Raw genomic sequence first — 25,880 nt, 5'->3', positions numbered from 1 at the left:
GAATATATTATAATAACACAATGTTTTTATAACTTTTGTGTTAGTTCTTGATAGATTTTGATTGATTGACTTTCCTCCTCATCATTGGGTATATTTTTGTGCTTTTATGCATGCCTAGCGATTTTTGATTGGATAGTGGACATTAAGAATCTTACTGCTGGGTGCTGATATTTTTGTATTCTTGTAAGTGTGGAACTTTGTTCTGGGATGCAGTTAAGTTACTTGGAAGCAGTTTGATATTCTTGGGTTTTGCTCTGAAGGCTTGTCAGGCAGGGCTAGAGCAGCATGTCCTCTAGGGCCAGTTGTTCCCACACTAAGGCAACAATGCTTGTCATTTATGAGGTCTCATTCTTACCTTGTGGGAGCAGGCCCTATTCTTGGCCCCTTATAATGGTTGGATACTCCTGCTCCATGGGTGGTTCTTTCTTCAGGGGTGGGTTGTTTGTTCATGTACCTGAGCTGATCTTTACCCTACTGAAGACTCAAGGATGACCCTTTGAAGATCTGTGGAGTTCTTTCTCTGAGGACTTTTGTCTGTGGTACTTTGCTCTGTATAGTCCAGCTAACTTGGTCTCTCCACACTCCCATTTTATGTCCTCAACTCAAGGAATGAGTTGGGCTTTGCTTGGGTCCCTGTGCCCTCTGCTGTGGCCAGCAAACTGTCGCAAGAGAGTAAGCAGGAGCAGACCCAGGGCTTGCCTTGTTTGCTTCCCATCTCTCAGAGAGCTTTGGCTTTCTGTCACCACACATCCAGAGTCTTGAAACTGTTTCATATGCATGTATTTTTTGTTTCCTAATTGTTTCAGCCTGGATGGAAAATTGGTCCCTATTATTACTCTGTTTTCAGAAATGAAGTCCAGTGTTTTATTGTTGAAAATTTATTCATTTTCATTTTTCTTTTTTATTGAAGTATAATTACCATGCAGTGTTATATAGTGATAGTTATATAGTGATTTAGCAATTCCATATATTACTCAGTGCTCATCATAGTATTTTACCCATCCTCCACCCACTTCCTCTGCCAATCATCAGTTTGTTCTCTGTATTTAAGAGTGGTTTTTTTGTTTGTCTTTTTTTACTTTGTTTTGTTTTGTTTCTTAAATCCCACATGTGACTGAAATCATATGGTATTTGTCTTTGTCTGACTAACTTACTTCACTTAGAATAGTACACTCTAGCTCTATCCATGTTGTTGCAGATGGCAAGATTCCATTCTTTTTTGTGGCTGAGTAATATTCCTGTGTGTGTGTGTGTGTGTGTGTGTGTGTGTGTGTAAATGTATACAAATCACATCTTTATCCATTCATCTGTGGATGAACACTTGGGTTATTTCCATGTCTTGGCTATTGTAAATTAATGCTGCAATAAACATTGGGGTGCATATGTCTTTTTGAATTAGTGTTTTTGTTTTCTTTGGGTACCCAGTTTTGGAATTACTGGATTGTTTGGTAATTCTCTTTTTAATTTTTTGAGGAACCTCCATAGTGTTTTCCATGGTGGCTGCACCAGTTTGTATTCCCACCAACAGTATATGAGGGTTCCTTTTTCTCTACATCTTTGCCAACACTTGTTATTTCTTGTGTTATTGATTTTAGTTATTCTGACAGGTGTAAGGTGATATCTTATTGTGGTTTTTATTTGCATTTCCCTGATGATGAGTGATGTTGAGCATCTTTTCATGTGTTTGTTGGACATCTGGATGTCTTCTTTGGAAAAATGTCTATTCAAGTCTTCTTTTCATTTTTTAATTTGGTGCTGGGTTGTATAAGTTCTTCATATATTTTGGATATTAACCCTTTAGTGGATATATCATTTGCAAATGCCTTCTCCCATTCTGTAGGTTGCTCTCATTTTCATTTTTGTAAACAACATCATATTGTGTCAAGTTACTTTATTCATTCTGCTGTTGGTGGATATTTGATGTGTTTCTCTTTTGTTATTATGAATAATACTGGTATAAACATTGTTCTCCATACCTCTTGGTACACATGTTTTTTCAGGGTACATACCTGGAAGTGGAATTATAGGATCATTGAGTATGTGAATATACAGCTTTCTAAAATAATGCCAAATTGTTTTCCCAGGTAATTGTATTATTTTGCATTTGTTTTAGGCACGAGTAAGACTTCCTGTTGCTTAGCATCTTTGTCAACAATTGACAGTGTTGGACTCTACATTTTTACCAGTTTAGTGGTTGTGAAGTGGTTTTCACTGGTGTTTTAATATATATGTCCCTGATTTGTGTTTCCAGTGTTCATTTAGCTTCTGCTTGAAAAACATCTGCTAGCATTTCATTAGTGCTGGTTTGTTGGCAACGAATTCTCTAGTTTTTGTTACCTGAAAACATTTTTACTTGCCTTCTCATTGGTAGGGCATTTTTACAGAATTTAGAATTCTTATCTGGTAGTTTTCAACATTGAAAAAATGTCTTTTTAGTGTCTTCTGGTTTCTGGTTAAAAGTTGTATTGTTGCCCTTTTGAAAGCTTTTAAGATTTTCTTTTTGTCTTTGTTTAGTAGTTCTACCCTGATGTGCTCAGGTTTGGTTTTCTTTGTGTTTATTCTTCTGAGATCTGTGGCGCTTCGTCAGTGTGTGGCCTAATGTCTTTTATCCATTTGGGGACTTGCTGGCCATCGTCTCATCAAATGCTGCTTCTGCTACTTTTCTTTTAGTTCCTTTGACCTTAGCTGCACATGTGCTAGACCTTTTCACTCCTGTATTGTTTTCTGAGTTTCCCCTCCTTTATCACATTCTTTGATCTGTGATATTTTCTATTGATGTGTTTTCCATTTCAGTGTCTTTTCAGCTGTGTCATAACTATTGCTAAATTATCTCTTGAAGTCTTAATTTTAGTTACACTATTTTTCAGTTCTACAATTTTCATTCAGGTATTTTCTAGATTCAAATTATGACATTTGCCATCTTGTCACTTACCTTATTGAACATATTAATCAGTTATTTTAAGACCTCTTTCTGATAAGTTCAATATTTGGATAAACTGAGTCTGTTTCTATTATCTTTTTTCTTTGTCCTATCTCCAGGGAACATTTGATTGAGTGTCAGGCATTTCTTATACAAAATAAAAACTCTGGATAATGTTTTCTTCTTGAGAGGATTTACTTTTTCTTCTGGTAGGCAGTTAGAGTAGGGACAAATCCTTTCATCTGTCTGGGCTGGTGATAGTTCCAGAGTGGGTTTTGGTCTTCTTGAGAGTTGGTCGCTTTGCAGTTTGGCCTTGCTCCTAGTGTATAGCTTTCCTAAGTGAAAGCCTGGGTGTTTTGTTGTTGACTATGATACCATCTTCTTTATGTACCCTGAACTTTAGTTTTTATCTCAAGAAATGTGAGCCTGACAGAAGCTTTGCTCCTTCTCTTTGCTGTACCTTCTAGTCACTTTCTCAGCCTGCTGGCCACTGGTGCCTTACAGGGCAAGAGGCTGAATGTTAGGCTCCCTTCTTTTTTCTTTCCTTTTCTCTGTGATCATAGCCTCTCAAATTTTGGCTGCCTTGGTAGCCCCACACTCCAGTTTTTGTTTTCCTGATGCTGTTGAGTTTGCTGAAAGCATTGCTTTAGCATCATTTTCTTTCACCCACTGATATTTGCTTGATTTCTCAGCTTTGTGGGGCCATGTCATTTTTTTGTTGGAAAACTCTTGAGGGAAAGATAGTGCAAATGTGAGGGCTCACATCAATCCATTTCACAGAGTATTGACCTCATAGTTCTGTTGTGGTAGCTCTGTGATTCCTTCATGTATTTTTTTTTTCTTAGTTAAGTTTGATTTGTTTTTACCAGTTGTTCATAGCATGAGGATTGGTGTGATAATCAGGTAGATCATTGTAGCCAGAAGTTTGCTTCCACCTTTAGAAAACTGGAGGTATTTATCTTTGGATTAAAGGGGATTTTTACTCATGTTAATTAACTTTATTCACTCAAATCTATATCAACGTGTAAATCTACATCAAATACAAATATTTCTATATTTTCCTAGTAAACCATGTATTAACAGTACATTTTGTTAGCAACTGAAATGTCTTTACAGAGCTAAAATGTAAGCATCATAGGATTGAGCTATTTAATGTAGCAAAGTGATTTTAAAACTCTGATTTTTATAGTTTTTGGAGGAAAATTAAAAATAATTTATGTTTGTGAAAAAGAAATATACAAAAATAATACATACTGATTATAGCAGTAAGGAATGAAAATATGGGTCTGGAGAGAATTTTTGGAAATCTTTTGTTGTATTTTGTTTTTTTTCCTAATAGAGAGGCGAAAAAAAGCTTCAGCATGGGAAAGAAATTTGGTGTATCCTGCTGTTATGGTTCTCCTTCTTATTGAGACAGTAAGAATTTATTTGCCTAGTTAAATAAAGCAAATTATTTTTTATTTACTTTGATATTTCAGTATGGCAACTCCCTCAGCTAAATGGTTTCAAGTAAACTGGTTTTCTATCAACAGGATTAAAATCCATCTATACTTTTATTTGGAAGAACTCAATAAAGCAAAAATGGAAATTAATGGCAATTTTTAAAAAGTTCTTAAGATTAACTATTTCCTCATGAAAGCAGGACATTTATTCTTTTGTGCCATTTAGAATTAAGAGACAAGGTATTGCAGATATCTTGCTTCAGACTATGATGGGATGTGAAAATTATATTATTAAATTAGTTCTAATAACATTTTAACCATTTTTTAAATCTGTGGAGTTGTGGGTTTCCAATTGGGAATCAGTCAGTAACTGGATCTATATTATTAGCTTTAGTCACAAGCTTTGAAATTGTAATAATTTGCAGAAGCTTTTAGAGTTTATTCTGGAGTTTTTGCAGATAGTTTGATTACTTTCGGTTTGTTTGTGTGTAGAATTTTGGTCTTCTCCTCTGTTCTGAAGCGTATATTTGGTTGATAACTTAGATTTTAATACATGTGTACTCACAAAATATCTGTGAAATTCAGAACTGATAATCATTTTTTGTGTTGTAGTCCATCTCGGTCCTCTTGGTGGCTTGTAATATTCTTTGCCTGTTGGTTGATGAAACAGCCATGCCAAAGGGAACAAGGGTAAAGTGCTTTAAATGTCTTTCTTTTGCAAAAGTGTTCTGTGTATATACCCAGAGTGTTTCAAATAAGTAATTTAAAACATCACCTTTCTGCACCTATGTTTCAGGTTGTATGAATTTCTTTATGTAAAGAGCCTTTGTAAACAGTGTTTGTGAACTATGACTTTTGTTTATAATTTCTTACTTTTGGTTGGCCAGCCCTTTTACCAAATATCAGAGTTTCCTTTTAGATTTTGTATCACAGTTTATTTTAGTTTTACTAAAGTTCATATTTGTAATTCTTTAAGAAAATGTATACTCTGTGAAATAGTGATGTGGAAGGAGTTTATTAGATGGATTCATAGTGTTTGCAAAAGATCCTGATCTGTGGTTGGTAGACTTATGTTTCAGAAGAGTCACACATTTTATGAAACTGAGTCAAGTGTTTAGTTACTGGAGGAGAGTCAGATGTACATCTTTTCATGAATTTGTTTTCTCTCTTGTTTAAAAGTTGATTCTATTAAATTCTATCTTTTAGCCTATTTAAATATATTCTCCATATAGAAGGTAGTTATCACTAAAGATTCGTTTTTGGCATAGTTCTAGGAGTCTCTGTAAACTTTTGATTGCTTAAAGTAGCATTTACATCCTAACATTTTCTTACATTTTTCTAAGTCAGTAGCATTCTTATTCCCCATAGAAAGGACTTCAAAACTCTTCCAGACTTTTAGTGCCGCTTCTCTCTCTGAACCAGAGGATGTATACCTTTCTTCTCATAGAAACAAGCCAACATCAACCTAAATTTCTTCCCTTCAGTCCAAGACGGAGATACCCTGTTCTTTCAAAGCTAATTTTTTTTCAGCCATATTCTCCAGTTAGATCCTGCCCTCCTCTGACTTTTGCTGGACCTTGTGCCTTCTGTTACTGCCCATTGTCTAGCCAGCCCACATGCTTTCCAGGTGCCTCATTCCACAAGCAACAATAACACTAAACAGTACTTCATCTGCACCCTGGTCTTCATCTTTTGTTAGACCCAGATTCATTGATGGAGCAGGATATTATGTGCTGTGGTGGCTTCTACTCACTTCGGAACCCCTTGTGCACACTGCACACTGCGTAAGCCCCGAGCCCCATAGTACATCATTGTACCATCCCCTTAGCGTGTCACAGAGAGGGACTTACACCTGGTAGGGCCTGTGCATGATTGTGTAAATAAACCAGATCATCTTAATTCTGCCTGGAGGACTTCTCTTGAGGTAGGGAATATTTCCAAAATGTTTTTCACCCAGCCAATAAGCTTTCTATTAGCATTATTCATTTCTTTGTCAAAAGATTGACAAAGAGTTGATAGTTCTTTGACTTGTTTATATATATGAAATTTCCATGAGTATTCTTACTTCTCTATGCCAAAATTAGAATGTATATATGGTATGTATGATATTATTTATTGGTTTATTTTTTACTAACCTGACTATACATTCTTAATTTTCCTGGTATTTTTGTTTGATACAATTAAAGCTGATAGTAGAACAGTAGTTCATATTTGAATACTTCCTTTAACTGGTAAACTTTGAAAATATTCTTCCTACTTTAGTAAGAAATTATTTTTTTGCCTGTTTGGTCTCATTAATAAATACTGGTTTTTCTGCTTGTTGTCTTTTAAGTTCTAGATAAAGATAGGTTTTGACAATAGGTATAATGTTTTGGAAAAATGTGTAGTGTTACCTTAAAAAAAATCTGTGTTAATTAAGTTGTATCTTTTAAAAACGTCTGAATTCCCAAGGAAGATTTGGGGAAACAAAACTTTCAACTGCAGAAATAGGATATACACATTCACTTTCTTTCTATGCTTAGCCTACTTTGATATATTTTAATTGTATAATTTTATATGTTGTTGTAGGGTTTATTTAAATAATTATATATTCTATTCCTGTGGTACTGTTTTAAAAATTTCTTCCAGTAATATTCAGGACTTTTAACAATAAGTATAATATCATTTTGATAAGTAAATTACATTTGAGATAAATCGGAGATGTTTTGAGCTTGTTAAAATTATTAACACGTGCTTGCATTAGTTGATGAATGCAATCTAATGTCATGTTTTATTGTCCTTAGAAAATCTAGATGTTATTCTAGGGTATTAAACATTCCTAATTCCTGTATTTATGAAACAGTTTTAGGGAAAGCAAATATATAGTGTCACTGAATTCTGAAAAGCGATTTTTCCCCCCCCCCAGGGTCCTGGAATAGGAAATGCTTCTCTTTCTGCTTTTGGTTTTGTGGGAGCTGCACTTGAAATCATTTTGATTTTGTATCCTTTCTTTAACTAAACATTGTTTAACAAATTTTCTGTTTAGTTTTCTGGAACAGTGGTAACTTACTAAGACACTTGCCTAGAAGGGAAAAACAAATCAGTCTTCCTCAAGCACGCCAAGTGGCTTTTGTTTTGTTTTTCTTTTGGACCTTAAGAGTTTCTGGAGACTACTGAGGACTTAAGGAAACTTGCATTCTTTGGAGAGTTTTTTCCTTGATTCTCACAGCTATCTTATGGTGTCCTCTGTTGTCGGTTTCTATAGCCTCCGATTTTTTGGAAATTTTATTCCCAAGAAGGATGACACAACTATGACAAAGGTAAGGTGAAGTCTTAGGTGGCTGTGCTTCCCTTTTGCGTTACAAGGCAAACGAGCTGTTTTATTTTGTAATCGCCCTGGATGGTTCATTTGCGGTGATAGGTATTTGTTTGTAAATTGCATAAACACAAACTGAAAGATTTTCAAAATGCTGAATGAGTGGGAAAAGGATGTGCTGCTCTGTTTAATTTGGATGGCATCCATTCACTTGTAAATGCATACAACTGCAGAGCTTGTTAACCAGCTACAGAAGGCTACTGAAAGGACTCTTTCTCCTCTAAAGAAAACGTATTGCTAATGAGTAACTTTGATTGTGCAAACTGTACTTCAGGGAGCTTGTTTGAAATCTGAAGAACTTAGTTGCTACAAGTAGTAGAGACAAAGTATTTCAAATTTGAATAATTAAAGCAAGACGGAAGAGTTCTATTCAGAAACATTTTGTAGTCTGAGGCTAATTTGACTTCCTACAATGTGTCATTGGCTTTGGAATAACAAAGACTGTTACCTTATATAGTGACTGCATCTTTTTAAAATATTCCCACAGGCTGACCATGAAGAATAAGTAATAAGAGCTGCTGGTTTGTTTTTATTATATATCACATATTTTCAGCCTATCTTAAATTAAAAGGGAAAAGTTATTTTATGTACTTTATTTACCTATCTATAGAATGTTATGCTTATTGAGATACTTAGCATCTAGTTTAAGTGATCATCAGCATTAATCAGTATTTTCAGCTCCTTTTATTTAATATGAAAGAGTAAGCATAGGACACATTGGAAATGAATTATTAGAATTTAGGGGTTTTAGATTTCTAGCTTTTTGGTATTAAATCTTATAATAGTTGAATGTATTAGAAGTAGATATTATATATCTTGAGCAGTAGTCTGGCTTTAAAAATATAGTCAGAAGTGTTAAATGTATTCATTCTATTTTACTTGACAGGCAAACCTTTTTAAAATTGGCAACCTCAATCAATAATGTAAAGTGCATTGTCTGAGGTGTAATTTAAGTGTTCTATAACTTTACATTTGTGCCAGCTACTGTAAATACCTTCTAGAACTTTACAGATGTAACTTTAAATATTTGTAGAAAACGTTTCTTAGTCTCTTTAAATTCTGTATTGAGTAATACTAAGAAGTTAGCAAAGTACAGTACAATAGTACAAGGTAAGTAAAATGTGCAGTAAGTTCCCAGAATGTGAGTAGATTGATTGCATTTGTCATTCTGCTGTCTGACTGCCCAATATTCTTTGTGATCCCCACACAGATCATTGGGAATTGTGTGTCCATCTTGGTCTTGAGCTCTGCGCTCCCTGTGATGTCAAGAACACTGGGTAAGTTTACAGGAGAAATGTCCGTTTGAAATCCATACCTTGTTAACATATCTTTCTTAAACTTCTGCCTTAACTTTTAGTTTTTGCACTTTTTCAAAAAGATCATCCTTTGAAATAGAGTATTTCCTTTCACATTATTTTATAACTTCTATACTTCGTTTATGTAGAGAACCATACCAAAACAAGTACTTGTATCAAATAAAGACCATTTATTTTTTTAAAATACTTAAAAATGTTCCTTCTCCAAACAGTGGACAGTTCTTTCCACTGACTAGTTAAGCTTTTGAGTTCTCTGGTGAGAAAACTGTGATATTAAAAAAAAATGTTTAATGTCTAGAAAGTATTAAACTAATTTTTCTTATATGAAATGTGTTTTAAAACTTATAATTTAGCATGTGGTGTAAAAAATTGAAAATGTGTAAAACTTTTTTAAGCTGCTTCATATCCATGAAATAGACTTGAAAACAGTGAGGTCTTTGCGAGCATGTGCAGATTTCAAGGGCATCCTTTGGTTGTTGAATTTTTTTCTTGCCTGTCATTTATATAGTTTTCTTAATTTTTCAATTTACAGGAACGTTGATCATCTTTTAAAACTAATACATTTCTACGTTGTCATTGAAATAGTTGAACAAATCTTCACTTGGCCTTCTTATCTTTTATAAAGCATGTTGCAGGCTGTGATCTCACTTCTTGGCTAAATATTATTTCAGACAAAAGTTTCCGTTAGGCAGTTCTGTTTGGTTTTCTGGACCTAGGTTTCCACTTAAGAGTGTTCACAAATGATTAGAAGAATCCCATCATTCAACCTTCACAAGTTGCTCATAACAAAAATTACTAGTTGCTTTGAGTTGCTTTTGTTTACCTCTTCTGTTGCCTCCGTTGTTGATTCAAGACTCCTGGCCAGCAGGGAGGCAGGCTGCAAGAGGGAAATAGAGGCTTTATGGTTATCTGCGCAATGCTTACCGAGAATTTCATGTTTTAGTAAGAAGTGAAATCGAAGTATAAATGTAAAGAGACCACTGTTTCACAGACTAATAGAAAGCTTATTTACTTAGTGGTCTTACCTCTTTTGTGTTTGCTTTATAGGACTTGTTATTGTTTTGACATCTGCTTATGGTGTGCTAATCTTGAAAATGCCAAAAGTATGCACTTTAGTAACTTCATTTGTAACTAAGTGATATCATTTGTTTTATGACAGTCCAACAATAATTTCTGTGATATTATAGCCACCCTACCATTTAGTCATTTATAAAACTCACTGTGATCTGTTATTTAAGATTATTTGTTAATAGTGATATATACTGATTTTATGGAAAAAAATTGCATGGTGGGTATGCTTTTAATACAAAGAAAACAACTTAATGACAAAATTTGCTTTTTGAAGATCAACAAATTAAATTCCTGAGTAGTTTGCCATAGAGATAACTAAAAAGAAGAAAAAGAAAGATGGGACAATTAGAATGCAGCTAACAAACGCCTGGACCCAGCTGTCCAAACAGGATTAATGGAGCGCATTAGGGTACAGTGAGTCATGTGGCGCTTTGCAAAATATCAACACGCACTGCATTACAGGTTATGCCCAGTGGCACTGAATAGATGAAAAGAAGTAAATACGTTAAACAGATTCATGGAGGCTTTTCATAGTATTAAAAAAGCAAATTTCTGGACTAAAAGAAGCAGCTTTATTTTAGTATTATGGGAAATGCAAACTAGAGAGTTACTTTGTAATTCCTCTATTAACCCTTTAGGACTGAGCCTTTGATTTTTAAGAAGATAAAATGTGGAGAATTGTCATGAATGTTATCCTGGTGTATAACAGGGTTTTGATTTACCAGCTGAAAAGCTCATAAGCCTAGAATAGAGGATGTGTTTCACAACCACATTCCAAGCTGTGAAAGTTTTCACTCTTTCTCTTTGCCTCTCCCAAGGAAAGCCTGACCCTTAGGATGCTCTCATCTGCCCCTGGGAATCCCACGAGCAGCACCCCGTCACTTACAGTGAAATGAGAAATGAAATAGCAAGGAAAAATCCAACATTACCTGTATATGAGCAGCTTTTCTCTTATTTCAGCAATTTGTCAGTGATAGTTTTTACTTTAATTGTAAATTGAAAATACATTGAGTCCTGTATAAAATAATTAATTTGGTGATATTTTTGCTTCAAAAATGAAAGTGTTATATGAATTTTATTGTTTTTGGCTTTTTAATTTGTTAGCTGGTGTTACTGGTTCAACGGAGGCAGCATTAAACTCTAGCTTTAGACTTCCGTGCCTGGTGTGATAGGACACATTCATTAAAGAAGTCCTTTGATCAGCTGCTTATATTTGAATATGGAAAAATTTGTACTAATTGAAAAATTGCCACAGAGTAGATTTTATAAGCGTATCACTTGACAACTAAGAATTAAGTTGTGAGGACGATTTTGACCACGTATTTTTGGCTAAATATAATTAATGTAAATGATGGTTTTGTTGTCTATAGGAAACACAAAGAATCTGAGCTTAACATTTCTTACTCAAACTCTTTAAAGCCCTTTAAAAAAGTAATGCCATGTCAGTGCATATGATTTCCAAAACATTGCTTTGCTGCCTATTTAGACTTTAGTTTTGAAGAATCCAACATTTTGGGGGACTTGATGTCTGTATGTGCAGTAAACAGTTTACTGTTTGCTTTGACCCTGACTAGAGGAGGTGGCTGGCGAGCAAGGTGAAAATAGAACAGGACCAAGCCTAAGGAACTCTCTGTAGATGCCCAAACTTTTCTGCAATAAAATATTTTAAAAGCAGCAATGAATTTTGTAAGAACAGATTTTGTAAGATTGCTGACATGTTCTTTATTATGTTTAATCAAGAAACTACTGAGAGATGGACCTTTTTTCACATTGTTACTTGCAATCTCCTTTAACAGGGAAAATTTTTCTCAAATGTAACCAACAGGCTTTGCAATACTGTTACTAATTTCTTTTTTAAAATTGTTTTTATAGTTATTCGGCTATCCTGAAGCTCTTTCTGTAACTTGTAAATTATACAAGGCCCAAATGCAGAGTTTTAAAAGAAAATGTACTTAGGATACTAAAACAAGAACATTTACCCCTTTGAATCACCTTGAATTTATTTTTTAGTACTTCCATGTATTTCTCTGGGTCCCATCTAGTCCCTCATCTTGCAGGAGATAAAGTGGATTACTCTTTCGTTCCTTGATGAAGGGAACCTGTTTAAAAACTGGTCCATCTTGGAGAGGTCTTGATTTCGGGTTTCATAAATATACTATTAATCTTTACCCTGGGCCAATTCTCTCCAATTCTCAGTGTAAAACAAAAGTGAATGATGCTTAGAAATGACAAATGCAAAATAGAAGTATAAATCATAATATGTATTCCTAACTATGACTTTGATTAAAAATAATTTTAAACGCCTTCTTGACAAATTCTCTATGACTTACTTATATTCAGTTATATTGCAGAGAGAGAGTGGCACTAATTGATTTTTGGTTGATTACTATTGTTCTTATATCTGAACAATAAATTTGTATATCTAGTTATGATTTTTAATAATAAAGAGAAAGTTATTGTGTGTCAGATGTCTAAAAGTTAAGAGACTAACTAATGCTCAATCCTTAAATGCTCTTTATTCCCAGTATCTACTTGTTATATTCTTCTGGTGCCACTCTTATTTCAGGGAACATAGTCCTGTCTGAGAAAATGTCATGTTGGCCACAGATTACATTACCTAGATAATATAGCCATCTGTTGACATACATTCAAATATTTTAAATTTTAGTTTGTTAATAAAATATTTTTATATGAAAATAATTCTAGTTAGGATAATTTAGCTGGAAGGAGGCTTAAGATGTAATCCTTAAAATGTTATAATTAAAAAACCATGGGGCGCCTGGGTGGCTCAGTCGGTTAAGCGACTGCCTTCGGCTCAGGTCATGATCCTGGAGTCCCGGGATCGAGTCCCGCATTGGGCTCCCTGCTCCACGGGGAGTCTGCTTCTCCCTCTGACCCTCCTCCCTCTCATGCTCTCTGTCTCTCATTCTCTCTCTCTCAAATAAATAAATAAAAAAAAAAAATCTTTAAAAAAAAACAAAAAAAAAAAACAGACAGTAAGCTATAATAAAAGTCTACTTTGTACTAAGAAAAAAGGCCTCTAGCCTGGCTGAGAATACTTCATAGCACTCCTGCACACAGTCAGTTCTGAGACCGGTGAATATATTATCTCCTTATTTGTAGGAGATTTTATTTTAAAATTAATTTTAATTATATAAGTATAGACATGAATAAATTCTCCTTATAAAGAATACTAAAATTAGAGATCAGGCTACAATTCCTTGTGACCGCCAGTTTTACTCCCAGTTCCCTCTTCAGAGTATCCAGGTCTTCAGATCCTCTTCTGTGCATATGTAGACATACCTGGTGCCTCTGTAGGAAATGTGAAATCCTCACCTGGGGTTACCGGGATGCTGACTCTGGTCATCATTCTTGTTCCTTCTGTTGACTCCTGACCTCAGTGTGCTGTCTAGTAGGAGCTGAACTCATTTTCTCTACTGGAACTCAGTCATCTGAAAATGAATTTCAAACCCCAAAAAATTATCTCTTTCTGTTCACGTCACCAGTGACCTCTTAATTGTCCCATCTTGTGGATTCTGTTTTTGTCTTAATTGCTCCATGGCATTTGCTGTTTGTAATCCCACTTCCCGTATCTCTTCTTTCTTTATTTCTGGTCCCCATTCACCTGTTTCTTTCTTCTCCTCTGGCCATTCCGTAACTGTCAATTTTACTGCTCCTCAGCATACCTGTACACTTGTCCCCAAACCCAAACCTCCAACCCAGCACACACCCCTGAGCGAAGAACAGATAATCCCAACTCTGTGCTCCGTTGTGGGTGCCATCCCACACTGGTCATTTCTACAGCAGGACCCACACTTGTGTGTGTGTCTCTCTCTGTCCCTCCCTCCCTCCTTCCCTCTCGCTGCCCGTTCTCTTCCCTCCCTCTTTCCTTCCTCTGTATCCCTTCAGTCCTTCGCCACTTTCTATCTAACAGGCCAAAACAGAAACCTGAGAGTTATGTTAGATGCCTCTACTTCTTCATGCTGACACCTAATGGTGATACTCAGTTTCATCCTGTTAACATTTCTCACATTTGCTTCTTCCTTCCCATTTCCCTTACAAAAAAGTGAAAAGAATCAGACTCCTATAAACATCCAAGCAGAGAGCTGAGTATATGATTTTATTTTTAATACTTTATTGTTAGGGAATGTTAATGAAGTAGATTCTAAACAGGTGTTCTTTTCTTTGAGGAGAATAGAGTAAGAAGTGAAACCAAAGCAAATGAACTGAAGAAGTATTTACTTTTCCAAGTCCAGAAGTATTATTGAGGGACACTGTGGAGGCTCCATCTCTGGATGTTTTCTTCAAGAAGAGAGGAGACAGTTCCTGTCCAATTTTGGGGGGGGCTTAAACGTTTACCTATTTGAAAATCAGCACTTAGGGGCTTCTTGGACAGTGATTTTCATTCCCATTCACTGGCTTTTAGTTTATTAAAATTCACATAGTCTCGTTCATCTGGCCTACTAATTAAGTTGCCTTCATATTAGGACAAAATGAATTTGTAGCATGTAAACAGTTGTGACTAAAATTGGTTTGATATTTGCAAACACACTTGCCCGCTCTGAGCTTTGGTTCACATTGCTATCACCTCTCTCCTCACCTGTCTACCTGTCCAGTTCCTCCCCATCCTCTAAGGCCAGGTCACAGGCTGGTCATACACAAAGCTCTCAGATTCTTCTGTATTCAGCCTTGTGTTATACTTACCTGCATCTATTGGCTTTCTCAAGAAACTTTACATCCTTTAAAGGACAAGACCATATTTTATGTATCTTTTTATCCCTTCCAGAATCTAGTTAATAAATATTTGTGGTGTCATTGGGTGCCCCACGTTGAGTGTGGACTGTGGTCTTGGAATAGGTGAATTAAGAAATCGGGTGTCTTGCTTCCATCCTGATTGTCTTTATTTCCATGTTTCAAGCTTGTTTGACTCAAGTTAGTTTTATTATTTTAAAAGACCTTTATTATTATAAGGTAGAAACAACTCAAGAGTTCATTGACAGATAAATGCATAAACAAATTGTGGTCCAATACATACAGGGGAATATTATTCAGCCATAAAAAGGAATGAAGTCTAAGTGAAATAAGCCAGTCACAAAAAAACGAATACTGTGTGATTTCTCCTTACATGAGGTCCCTGCGGCATCTAAATCATAGAGACAGAAGGGGGAATGGTGGTTGCCAGGGTCTGGGGGGGAGAGGAAAATGGGGAGTTGTTCTTTAATGGGTACAGTTTCAATTTTGCAAGATGAAAGTTCTGGAGGTTAGTTGTACAATAGCATGAATGTACTTTACACTTAAAAATGGTTCAGATGGTAAATTCTGTGTTGTGTGTGTTTTACCACAATTAAATAAAAGAAAAGAGTGGTGTACTGATACAACATGGATGAACCTTGAAAACATGATCCTAAGTGAAATAAGTCAGGCACAAAAAGACACATGTTGTAATATTCCATTTATATGAAATGTCCTGAGTAGGGAACTTGACAGGGAGAGAAAGTAGGTTAGTGGTTGCCAGGGATTGGGGGGAGGGGTGATGGGGACTGCTTAATGGGTCTGGGGTTTCACTTTGGGGTGATGAAAGTGTTTTGGAACTGGATAGATTTACACAACATTGTGAATGTACTCAGTGCACTGGATTGTTTACTTTAAAATCGTTAATTTTATGATATGTGAATTTCATCTTAATAAACTATTATTTTTTTTAAAGACCCTTACACAGTAGAATAGTAGACAGTAAATATTTGCTCTGTCCTCTGTTTCCTTGATGTGGTAATCTAATTAATCCTGAGGTCTACGTATTTTTAATGATCGTGAGTCAGCCTTTGAGTGTTCTCTGTTTGTTTCCCTATGTAGGCACTTGATAGAGGAAGGGGGTGCGGACAGCAGGGGCCTTTATGGTATAGATAGACTCCTAACCAGGAGCACCTTGCGTCCTCCCTCCTCTCCATGCAGTCTTCTCAGGATTTAATGGCTGGTTTAGCATTCCACCCCCTTCTCCTACAATGGAAATATGATCCTGTCGCTCCCCTGCTTTCTGTGCTTCAGAGACTTCTGCGATTAGAATAAGGTTCTGTCTTGTTAAGGTGGCGCAGGAGGCCTTTAAACCCCTGCGTGTGTGTCCAGTTTCGTTTCTCGCCACTCCGAGCCCCACCCACTTTGAACCATGATTAATACTAGCGGTGTTCTCCGGGCGTACTGGGTGGGAACAAGGAACTGCTCTACTTCGCATGCCTTTGAACATGTGACTTCGCCTGACACGAGTGATTTTGTTCACCACCCGTTCCCCGGCACGCCTACCGTGTCATTCAAGACTGGGCTTAGCCCTTACTCCACAGAGAAGGTTTTCCCTGAGTCTCGGCCCTTCAGGCATCCCTCCCGTGTGCTCTCCCATCACCCTTCCTCATTCTCCACACATCTTCCTCCTCCCTGAGCATGTTGTGTTGTAAAGGCTCACTTTTCTCTTCCCTCCATAAAACTGTGAGTTCCTTGAGGAAAGGGGTGGTCAGTCTGCACACAGCTTTCGGTACATCTGTGGGAATTCATGCTTCTTAATTTCGCCTTTTACTTAACTGCACAGACACTTAGTTGTGCTGGAAATACCTATGAAAATATGAACTATGTTATTGCAAGTCTTCACTTCTTAGGATGTGAAGACAGTTCCATGAAGGGAATGAGTATCTTACATACTTTGTAACTCCTACAGTACCTATCGTATAGTGTTAGGAATGTGATAGGGATTGAAAAATACTATAAAAATTTAACTTATAACACAAGAGCAAATACAGAAATATAGAATTTCTAATTAAATCCTAATCGCCACAGCCATAAACTAATAAAGTTTTGCATGCTATGGGGTGTATATAGTCTGAAGTCTAATGTATTTTAACAGCTTTACTGAGGTATAATTGACAAACATAATCTGTACATATTTAAAGTGTACAGTTGGCAAGTTTTTTTTTTTTTTTTACAAGTTTTGACTTATTTGTACACCTGTGAAACCATCACCATGATCAAGATCATGATCAGGTGAACATACCTGTCACCTCAAAATGTTTCCTTTTGGCCCTGTGCAGTTCCTCCCTCACACCTCTCCTGCTGTGTCACACCCCGACCCTGTATCCCCAGGCAGCCACTGACCTGCTTTTTATAACTATAGATTAGTTCGTGTTTCCTGGAGTTTTATATAAATGAAATCATATAATATGTACTGTTTTTGGTCTGGCTTTTTTCACTCCAGTAGTCCTCTATCTATAAAAGCAATTGAGTTTGTTGGCTTTTTTCACTCCGCATATTTACTTTAAGATTCACCCAGGTTGTTGCATGTATCAGTAGTTCATTTTTTATTGTTGAGTGGTGTTTCATTTTATGTGTGGACCACAATTTGTTTATCCTGTCACACACTGAAGGACGTTTGAGGTGATAACTTTTAGCTGTCATAAGTAAAGTTGCTGTGAACATTCACATCCAAGTGTCTGTATGGGCATGTGCTTTCATTTCTCTTGGGTAATAACTAGAAAATGGAGAGCCTTGTGTATGCTTCATTTTTTAAGAAACTGCCAAACTGTTCCAAAGTGCTTATCCATTTTGCATTCTCAGCACCAGTATGGGAATCCTGGTTCCTCTCCATCTTCACCAGCACTGGTATAGACCATCAGTTACTGTTTGGCATTCCAGTAGGTGTGTAGTGGTATGTCTTTGTGGACTTACTTGCATTTCCCAGATGACTCAAGTGCTCATTTGCTGTCTGTATATCTCTGGTGAAGTATCTATTCACATCTTTGGCTCATCTTAAAAATTGGGGTTATTTTCTCGTTCCTGAGTTTTGGGTGCTGTTTACATATTCTGGATAAAAGTTCCTTATCAAGATATGTGATTTGCAAATATTTTTCCCATTTGGTGGCTTGTCTTTTTATTCTTTTAACAATATCTTTCAAAGGACAGACATCCTTAATTTTGATGAAGTCACATTTACCAAGGTTTCTTTTTGGATTGTACTTTTGGTGTTACATCAGTATACTGAATTTTTTTCTAGCCCCAAATCACTTAGATTATCTGTGTTTTCTTCTAGAAGTTTTATACTTTTAGGTTTTAGGTTTTGTACTTAGATTCAGAAATTAACTCTCTTTTGAGTTAATTTCTGTATATAGTATGAGGTATGAATTGAGATACATTTTTTTGCATATAGCTAGCCAATTATTCTAGCACCACTGCTTGAAAAGTCTATTCATTTTCCCACTGAATGGCCTTGAAAACTTCATGGAAAATCAGTTGTCCATGTATGTGTGGGTGTGGGTTTATTTCTGGACTCTATTTTGTTCCATTGATGTCTCTGTTTGTCTTTACATCAATACTGCACTGTCTGGGTTGCTGTAGATTGATCGTAAGACTTGAGATCAGGCAGTGAAGTCTGTTCTTTTTGAGAGTGGTTTTAGTTATTCTAAGTCCTTTGCATTCCCTGTGGCTTTTTAAATTAGCTTGTCATTTTCTACACAAATGTCTGCGAGGGTTTTGGATTGTGTTGAATCTGTAGAACGAATTGGAGAGGATTAAGATCTTTACAATATTGAGTCTTTCAGTCCCTGAACACTGTATACTTATTTAGTTCTTTAATTTGTCTCTGCAAAGTTTGCATGTTTTGTTTAGGTCTTGCACATTTGATGCTATTGTAATGGTATTTCTTTAAAATTTTAATTTTTTATATTAGTTAATGGCTGGTACACAGAGATATAGTTGATTTGTGTATATTGGTCTTTTATTCTGCAACCTTGCTAAACTCACTTATTAATAATAGTATGTTTTGTAGATTTTGCTGAATTTTTGTTGATGATGATGTCTGTGAATAAAGATAGTTTTACTTCTTCCTTTCCAGTATGGATGCTTTAATTTATTTTTCTTGTCTATTGCACTATCTGGAGCTTGGAGTACAGTATTGAATAGAAGTAGTGAGAGCAGACATTCTTGGACTTGTTTCTCACCATAGCAAGAAAGCATTCTGTCCTTTACTGTTAACTGGTAATAGCTGTAGTGTTTTTTTGCTTGTTTATTTTGGTAGATGCCTTTCACCAGGTTGAGGAGGTTTCCTTCTTTTCTCCTTTGCTGAGTTTTTATCGGGAACGGATGTTGGATTTTGTTAAATGCTTTTTCTGCATCTACTGATATAATCATGTGGCTTTCTTTTTTAGGCTATTAATGTGCTGAATTACACTGAGTGATTCTTGATTGTTAAACCAATCTTGCATTCCTGGGATATCCCCCACTTGGTCATGACATAGTATCCTTTTTTTTTATTATTTTTTTATTGTTGGGTTTAACTTGATAAACATTTGCTTGGGATTTTTGTATCTGTATGAGTGCATAGAGCTGTAGTTTTTTTTTTTTCTTGTTAATAACTTTTTTCTGGCTTTGATTATGTGAGTAATGCTATCTTGATTGAAAGTATCCAGAAGTATTTCCTCCTCTTCAATTTGCTGGATGAGTGCTGTATACTAAATGTTTGTGTGTTGGAACTTACTCCCCAGTGTGATGGCATGAGGAGGTGATAGGTCATGAAGCCCCACCTTCATGGATGGGACCCGTGCCCTTAGGAAAGAGGCCTTGGAGAGCTCTGTTGCCCTTGTGCTGTGTGAGGGTGCAGTGAGCGGATGGCTGTCTGGGAGCCCTGGGGGTGCCCTCTGAAGACTCCAGCCCTGCTGGGGCCTTCCTCCGGGGCTTCTGGCCTGCACAGCTGTGTGAGCGGTACCTGCCTGCTGTTCATATGCCCCCTGGCCTGCAGCGTCCTGGTATAGCAGCCCCAACGCCCCGAGACACTGAGGTGCTCTGGAACTGGGGTTGTTCCTTCAGCGTTTGATACAGTTCATCCGTGAAGCCATCTGGGCCTGGGATTGACTTGCAGAAAGGTTCTAACAACAAACTCAATTGCTTTTATAGATAGAGGACTACTCAGCTTATTTATTTCTTCTTGAGTGAGTTTGTTAATGTGTTTTAAGGAATTTATTTCATCTATGTTGTCAAGGTTTTTGGCATAAAGTTCCTTTATTATCCCTTCGGCATAGATAGATACATCAGTGCACTGCAGTGCTCATTACCTACTCATAGCTGATTTTAGTAATTTGTCTTTTTTTTTTCTTTAATAGTATTGCTACTAGGTATGTTGATTTTTTTTTTTAAGGTTTATTTTATTAGAGTGCGCGCACATGCATGCACGCATGAGTCGGGGGAGGGGCAGCGGGGGAGAGGGAGAGAGAGCTTCTCAAGCAGACTCCCTGCTGAGCTTGGAGCCCAACGCAGGGTTTGATTCCACGACCTGAGATCGTGACCTGAGCCGAAATCAAGAGTCAGCTGCTTAACTGACTGAGCCACCCAGGTGCACCAAGAGGTTTATTGATTTTTATTGATCTTCTCAGAGGACCAGTTTTTAGTTTCATTTATTTTTCTCTATTCTTTTTCTATGTTCCTTTCATTGATTCACTATTATTTACTTTCTTCTGCTTATTTGGGGGTTTTTCTCTTATTTTTCTGCTTTCTTAAAATTGAAGCTAAGTTCCCTGATTTGAGATCTTCTCTATTTTCTAACATTGGCATTTAGCACTGTGAGTTTCTCTGTAAGTACTGCTTTGGCTACACCCCCCTGCATTTTGATCTGTAGTGTTTCCATTTTCATTCAGTTCAGTATCCTTCCAACTTCCTTTTTTATCTCGTCTTTGACCATGGATTATTTAGAAGCCTGTTATTTAGTTTCTAAATATTTGAGGATTTTCCAGAGAGATTTGTCTGTTAGTGATTTCTAATTTAATTCCATTGAGGTGAGGAAATACATTTTATGACTGGAATCATTTTGAACTTACTGAGACTTGCTTTATGACCCAGAACATGGTCTATCCTCATATATCTTTGTACTTGAACAGGTGTATTGTATTCGTGGGTTGAATGTTCTATGAATGTCAGGTCAATTTAGTTGATAATGTTACTCAAGTTCTTTTATCCTTACTGATTTTCTAACTGTTTTATTGAGAGAAGGGTTTTGAAATCTACTAAAATTGTGGATTTGTTTATTTCTTCTTACATTTCTGTTTTTGCGTCATGTATTTTGAAGTTCTGGTATTAGATGCATAAATATTTAGGGCTGTTATGTTCTCTTGATGAATTGACCCCTTTATAATCATGAAAATGATGATGCCATTCTTTATCCTTGGTAATATTCTTTGCTGTAAAATCTACTTTGCATGACATTCATATAGCTGTGTCAGGTATTTTTTGATTATGGTTACATAGTATACTTTTTCCCATTCTTATGCTTTCAACCTGTTTGTGTCTTTGTATTTAAGTAGTTCATTTCTTACAGATAATGTAGAGTTGGGTCTTGGTTTTTTATCCAATGTATTAATCTTTATTTTTGAGTTTGGATGTTTAGACCATTTACTTCAAATGTGATTACTGATATTATTATGTTTGACTATAGTCTTGCTCTTTATTATCTATTTCTTCCCATCTCTTCTTTGTTCCCTTTTTCCTCTTTATCTTCGTTTTTCTGGATGAGCTGCATTAAAAAAATGATTCCACTTTACCTCCTTTGTTGGCCTATTTGCTATACTACTGTTTGTGGTATTTTTTGGACAGTTTCTTTCTGGTTCATAGCATAGATTTTTAACTTACCACAGTCCCCCTTTGTGTAGCATCATAGCACTTGGTACAGTGTACTAGCAGTGTACTTCCCTTTCTCGCCTGCCAGTCTTCCTGCTCTTGTTCTCACACATTTTATTCATACACGTTATAAACCCTGTAATACATTGTTTCCATTTTTGCTTTAAACAGTGACCCTGAGTAAGATCATGACTTGAGGCGAAATCAAGAGTTGGATGCTTAACTGACTGAGCCACGCAGGCACCCCAATCTTGGTGTTTTTTCAGAGAACATTTAACTTACAAATTTATTTTTTATGACAAGATATGTGTCTTCTTCTTGGCAATCTTACATTAAAGCCGTGGATATCATGTCAGCCATTTGTGGGAGATGCCAGCACATATGGTTTATTGACAAAGTTACTTTAATGATCCCTTCAGTGTGTCAAGCTTTATAAACTCTCTCTCAGTTTCTTCTTGCTGGTAAGGAACAGGAGTATGCTTGCTAGAAATCAGAGTCAACTCAGGTGGGCTAGCGAAGGTAAATTCTCGTGATTCTTATTATAGGTGGAGTAACCAGCTCTTTCCTGAAATGAGGTTTTGTGCCTTGGTTCTTGTATAAGTATGACTAGAAAAAGATCTTTATTCAAGGAGTTATGCATAAAACATTTTAAACTGCATCATAGTGCATTTATTCACAGATAATCCACATAACATGGCCGATGCTTAGCCACTGCTTAACTAACTAGGCTTTTTACCTGGCATATATATTACTTATCTTTTAAAGAAATGACTTCAGAATGGGAGTTAGCATTTCATTATTTGACTAGGAGAGTTAAATAACAGCATTTGATAATTGAATTTTTTTAGTTAGTAGTATTTTTAAATATGCTGCCTTAATACCCTTTTATATCTTTCTCCAGAAATAGAGATTTTGAAGTATTATACATTTGTACAATAAGTGTTAAGTTAAAATTTTAAGTATTGTTACTTTTTCTTAAGTGTTGGTGCTTTTAACAAAAAAGTACATTTTACAGTTTAATTATTGCTGTGACACCTCTCAGATAGAAGTTTAAGAAAGTGATTGTTTAAAGTTTCTTGCTGTTTAGTCTTATAGAAGATTTTCAGAATTGAAGAACTGCATGTGTTGTCCAGAGTGATCTTTTAATCAGACCATGTTAGATATTTAAATTAAATTTGAAACAACAGCATCTTTAGAACTAATCTAATACTTTGTCTGGTGATTTGGTGCACTGTAGCAGCAGGCTCCTGGATTTCTGTCTATGAGGTCAACCTGAGATGTCCTGGGACCACACATAGAATGAGGAGACTAGGGACGCCTGGGTGGCTCAGTCGGTTAAGCGTCTGCCTTTGGCTCAGGTCGTGATCCCAGGGTCCTGGGATCGAGTCCCGCATCAGGCTCCCTGCTCCGCGGGGAGCCTGCTTCTCCCTCTGCCTCTGTCTCTCTCTTTCTCTCTCTCTGTCTCTCATGAATAAATAAATAAAATCTTTAAAAAAAAAAAAAAAAAAAAAAAAGAATGAGGAGACTGCTCTCTGTCTGGGGTTTCATACGAAGTCTTGGCCCTGACTCTCAGGATACCAAGTTGAATCCACCAAGAAGTCCCAGTGAAAGCACTTCCCATGGTTCATCACATACCTTCCAGTATCCCTGTGCTAAGTGACTCTGCTCCTCACTGCGCTCAGCGTGTGGCACTCCTGTCCCAGTGTGGTTCATAGGCCAGGGTCAGGGTGGCGGCTGAGTTACTAGTTAGCATGTTCACTGCTGTCCAAAGTGGTTTGTCCCCCCCCAGCATTCACAGAGTAGGTCACTGGGCTGTGCGAAGAAACCGTGAGAACTCCTATTTACCTTTATCATTATTATTATTATTTTTAAAGTCTGTCCTTTGTATATAATGTAAAAGCCAGTGAGTAGTACATATGTAGTTTTAAAATAATTAAATACACATATATTGGGTATATGTGTTCTAATTTTGTTTTTGCCAATGGTGGTGTATGATTAAAAATGTCTTGAGACCAGGTGAGACTTTCCTGGAGCATCTGGACAAGGGTTTTTATTTTGTGATCTGTCAGTTTTTCCATAAATCAGCTTCATCATATGCAAGATTTTGTGAGTGTGTGCATCTCTTTGTTTTTCTTGTGAAAAGATTATGGCTCTCACCAGATTCTCAAAGGAGTCTTTGGTCCTAAAGATCAAATAAACTACTTATCTGGGATCCTTGGGCTGAAATCACTGAAATTTGTTTTGGAAGGGCTGTATCCTGTCTACAGATAACTTCCTAGGTTAAATTAAATGGTACTTTGTTTGAAGAATAAAATGTATAATTAGATCTGTATTCCTTTTGACAAAGTAAAATTTTTTGTTGATTTTTTTCGAAGATTTTATTTGAGAGAGAGCACAAGAGAGGACGAGGTTGGGGGTGGGGCAGACGGAAAGGGAGAGGCAGACTCCCCACTGAGCAGAGAGCCCGACATGGGACTCGATCCCAGGACCCTGAGATCATGACCTGAGCCAAAGGCAGATGCTTAACCAACTGAGCCACCCAGGCGCCCCAGACAAAGTAAAGTTTTATTAAGGCTTTTATCTGAGAAGCTGCAGCCATGATTATTGCCATGACTCATGATATGTGGTCTTTGTGGCATATTCTCCTGGGGTCTGGGTCCCTTTACCTTCTTTAAAAAGATATTTTATTGTATGTTTTCATTAATCTTCTCTTTAAAATATTATGGTAGATTATTGTCTCTCAAGTTCAAATACACTGGCCCTGTGTACATGTGGCCATAAAAGAACTACTACTTAGGACGCCTAGGTGACTCAGTTGGTTAAGTGTCTGCCTTCGGCTCATGTCATGATCCCAGGGTCCTGGGATTGAGTCTGGCATTGGGCTTCTTGCGCAGCGGGGGGCCTGCTTCTCCCTCTGCCTGCCACTCCCCCTGCTTATGCTCTCTCTCTCTCTCTCTGACAAATAAATAAAATATTAAAAAAAAAAGAACCACGTCTTGAAACCTATTTTTGTGATACTTTTGGGTATGAAGGTTTTTCTGTTGTCTGTGCACTGCTTTTGTGGCGTCTGTCCCTATAACAGGTGATGGGATTGCTTTGGGTGGGGATGAGAGCTAAGTTCAAAAGTCAGCTGATAGAGTGAAATGAAGTTTGGTTACTCTTGAGATCCTTAGACCACTCAAAAAATAAAGGTGTACAGGATTTTGTTTATACAGTCCTTTATGGTTAAAATTTTATATGGCCCCAAGTAACTCTTCAGTTTCTTCCTTGAAGATTGTCAACAGTCCCATCATCTGTCAGTTGACTAACTACCTGAATGCTGTTTACTTATTTACTTACCAATGGTCAGAAAAATCCTAACATTCACATATTCTTTCCTATAAGTATTTGGCCTAGGGCACATTATTACTGAATAGGATGACTTTTGGATTATTCTTTTGAATGAAAAGACTTGTTTTTTAAAATGTGTATAGGAAATTTAAGTAACTTCAATGTATATATGAGATAACTGCCTTTCTTGGTTTGCCATTTTACTCCACAAGCCTGTGGTGTCCAACTCAGATTAATAATGTTTTTATTCCCACCTCCCCCCACCCGCCAACTCAGAAAGGAATCACCCTAGTTGTTTATCTGTTTATGTAGTAACTATTATGCATGTACAAGCATTGCTCTGGGCATTAGGATTGTAGGAGTGAAAAAAAAAAGTCCCTTTTCTCATAGAACTTAACATACTGGTGGGGAAAGTAGGCAATAAATAAACCAGAAAGGAAAAGAAATATATGAAGTAGCACATGTTACAAAGAAATGTAATTAAGATAGATAGCCATGGAGGGTCCAGCTGTTTTCTGTAGCGGAAACAGTTGCCCTTTCCAGGGAGGGGATGTTTGACCTGGGACCTGCATGGGGAGAGGGACCAGGCAGCGGGGAGGTGGGCGCTTTAAAGGGCTGTCAGGTGTCTTCTCCGTCCTGTTTCAGTTGAGCACACTGTACTCATTCTCTCCATGAGCTGCAGAGTGGATTTCTTGTCAGTGTAAGTGGAGTGAGTGACAAGGGACATTCACTCCAGCCTCATCACTTCCAAGACACTGTGACATGTGGAGAAAGTAGGTTAGGGCTGGCTGATGCTGTTCCACAAG

General features: G+C 36.8%; 1 protein-coding gene across 10 annotated transcripts in view; it reads left to right on the top strand.

Moving 5' to 3' along the window:
• The window catches only part of LMBR1 (limb development membrane protein 1), a 166,099-nt gene that overhangs the window by 124,689 nt on the left and 15,530 nt on the right, over nucleotides 1-25,880 (top strand). For 6 of the 10 annotated variants that reach the window (XM_078059798.1, XM_078059803.1, XM_078059797.1 and 3 more), the window contains 5 exons: nucleotides 4,260-4,336; nucleotides 4,975-5,052; nucleotides 7,268-7,341; nucleotides 7,571-7,661; nucleotides 8,928-8,994. In XM_078059798.1, the coding sequence (XP_077915924.1) occupies nucleotides 4,260-4,336; nucleotides 4,975-5,052; nucleotides 7,268-7,341; nucleotides 7,571-7,661; nucleotides 8,928-8,994 (387 nt within the window). Of the gene's footprint in view, nucleotides 1-4,259; nucleotides 4,337-4,974; nucleotides 5,053-7,267; nucleotides 7,342-7,570; nucleotides 7,662-8,927; nucleotides 8,995-9,565; nucleotides 10,899-10,922; nucleotides 12,764-25,880 lie in introns of those variants that run through there. The other 4 variants (XM_078059802.1, XM_078059801.1, XM_078059800.1 and 1 more) reach the window with 4 other exon arrangements.

This window comes from Halichoerus grypus, chromosome 12 (assembly GCF_964656455.1).
Source record: "Halichoerus grypus chromosome 12, mHalGry1.hap1.1, whole genome shotgun sequence".
NCBI classification, from domain to species: domain Eukaryota; kingdom Metazoa; phylum Chordata; class Mammalia; order Carnivora; family Phocidae; genus Halichoerus; species Halichoerus grypus.
The sequence above is the reverse complement of the archived record's forward strand: the minus strand, read 5'-3'. Positions and strand labels throughout refer to the sequence as shown.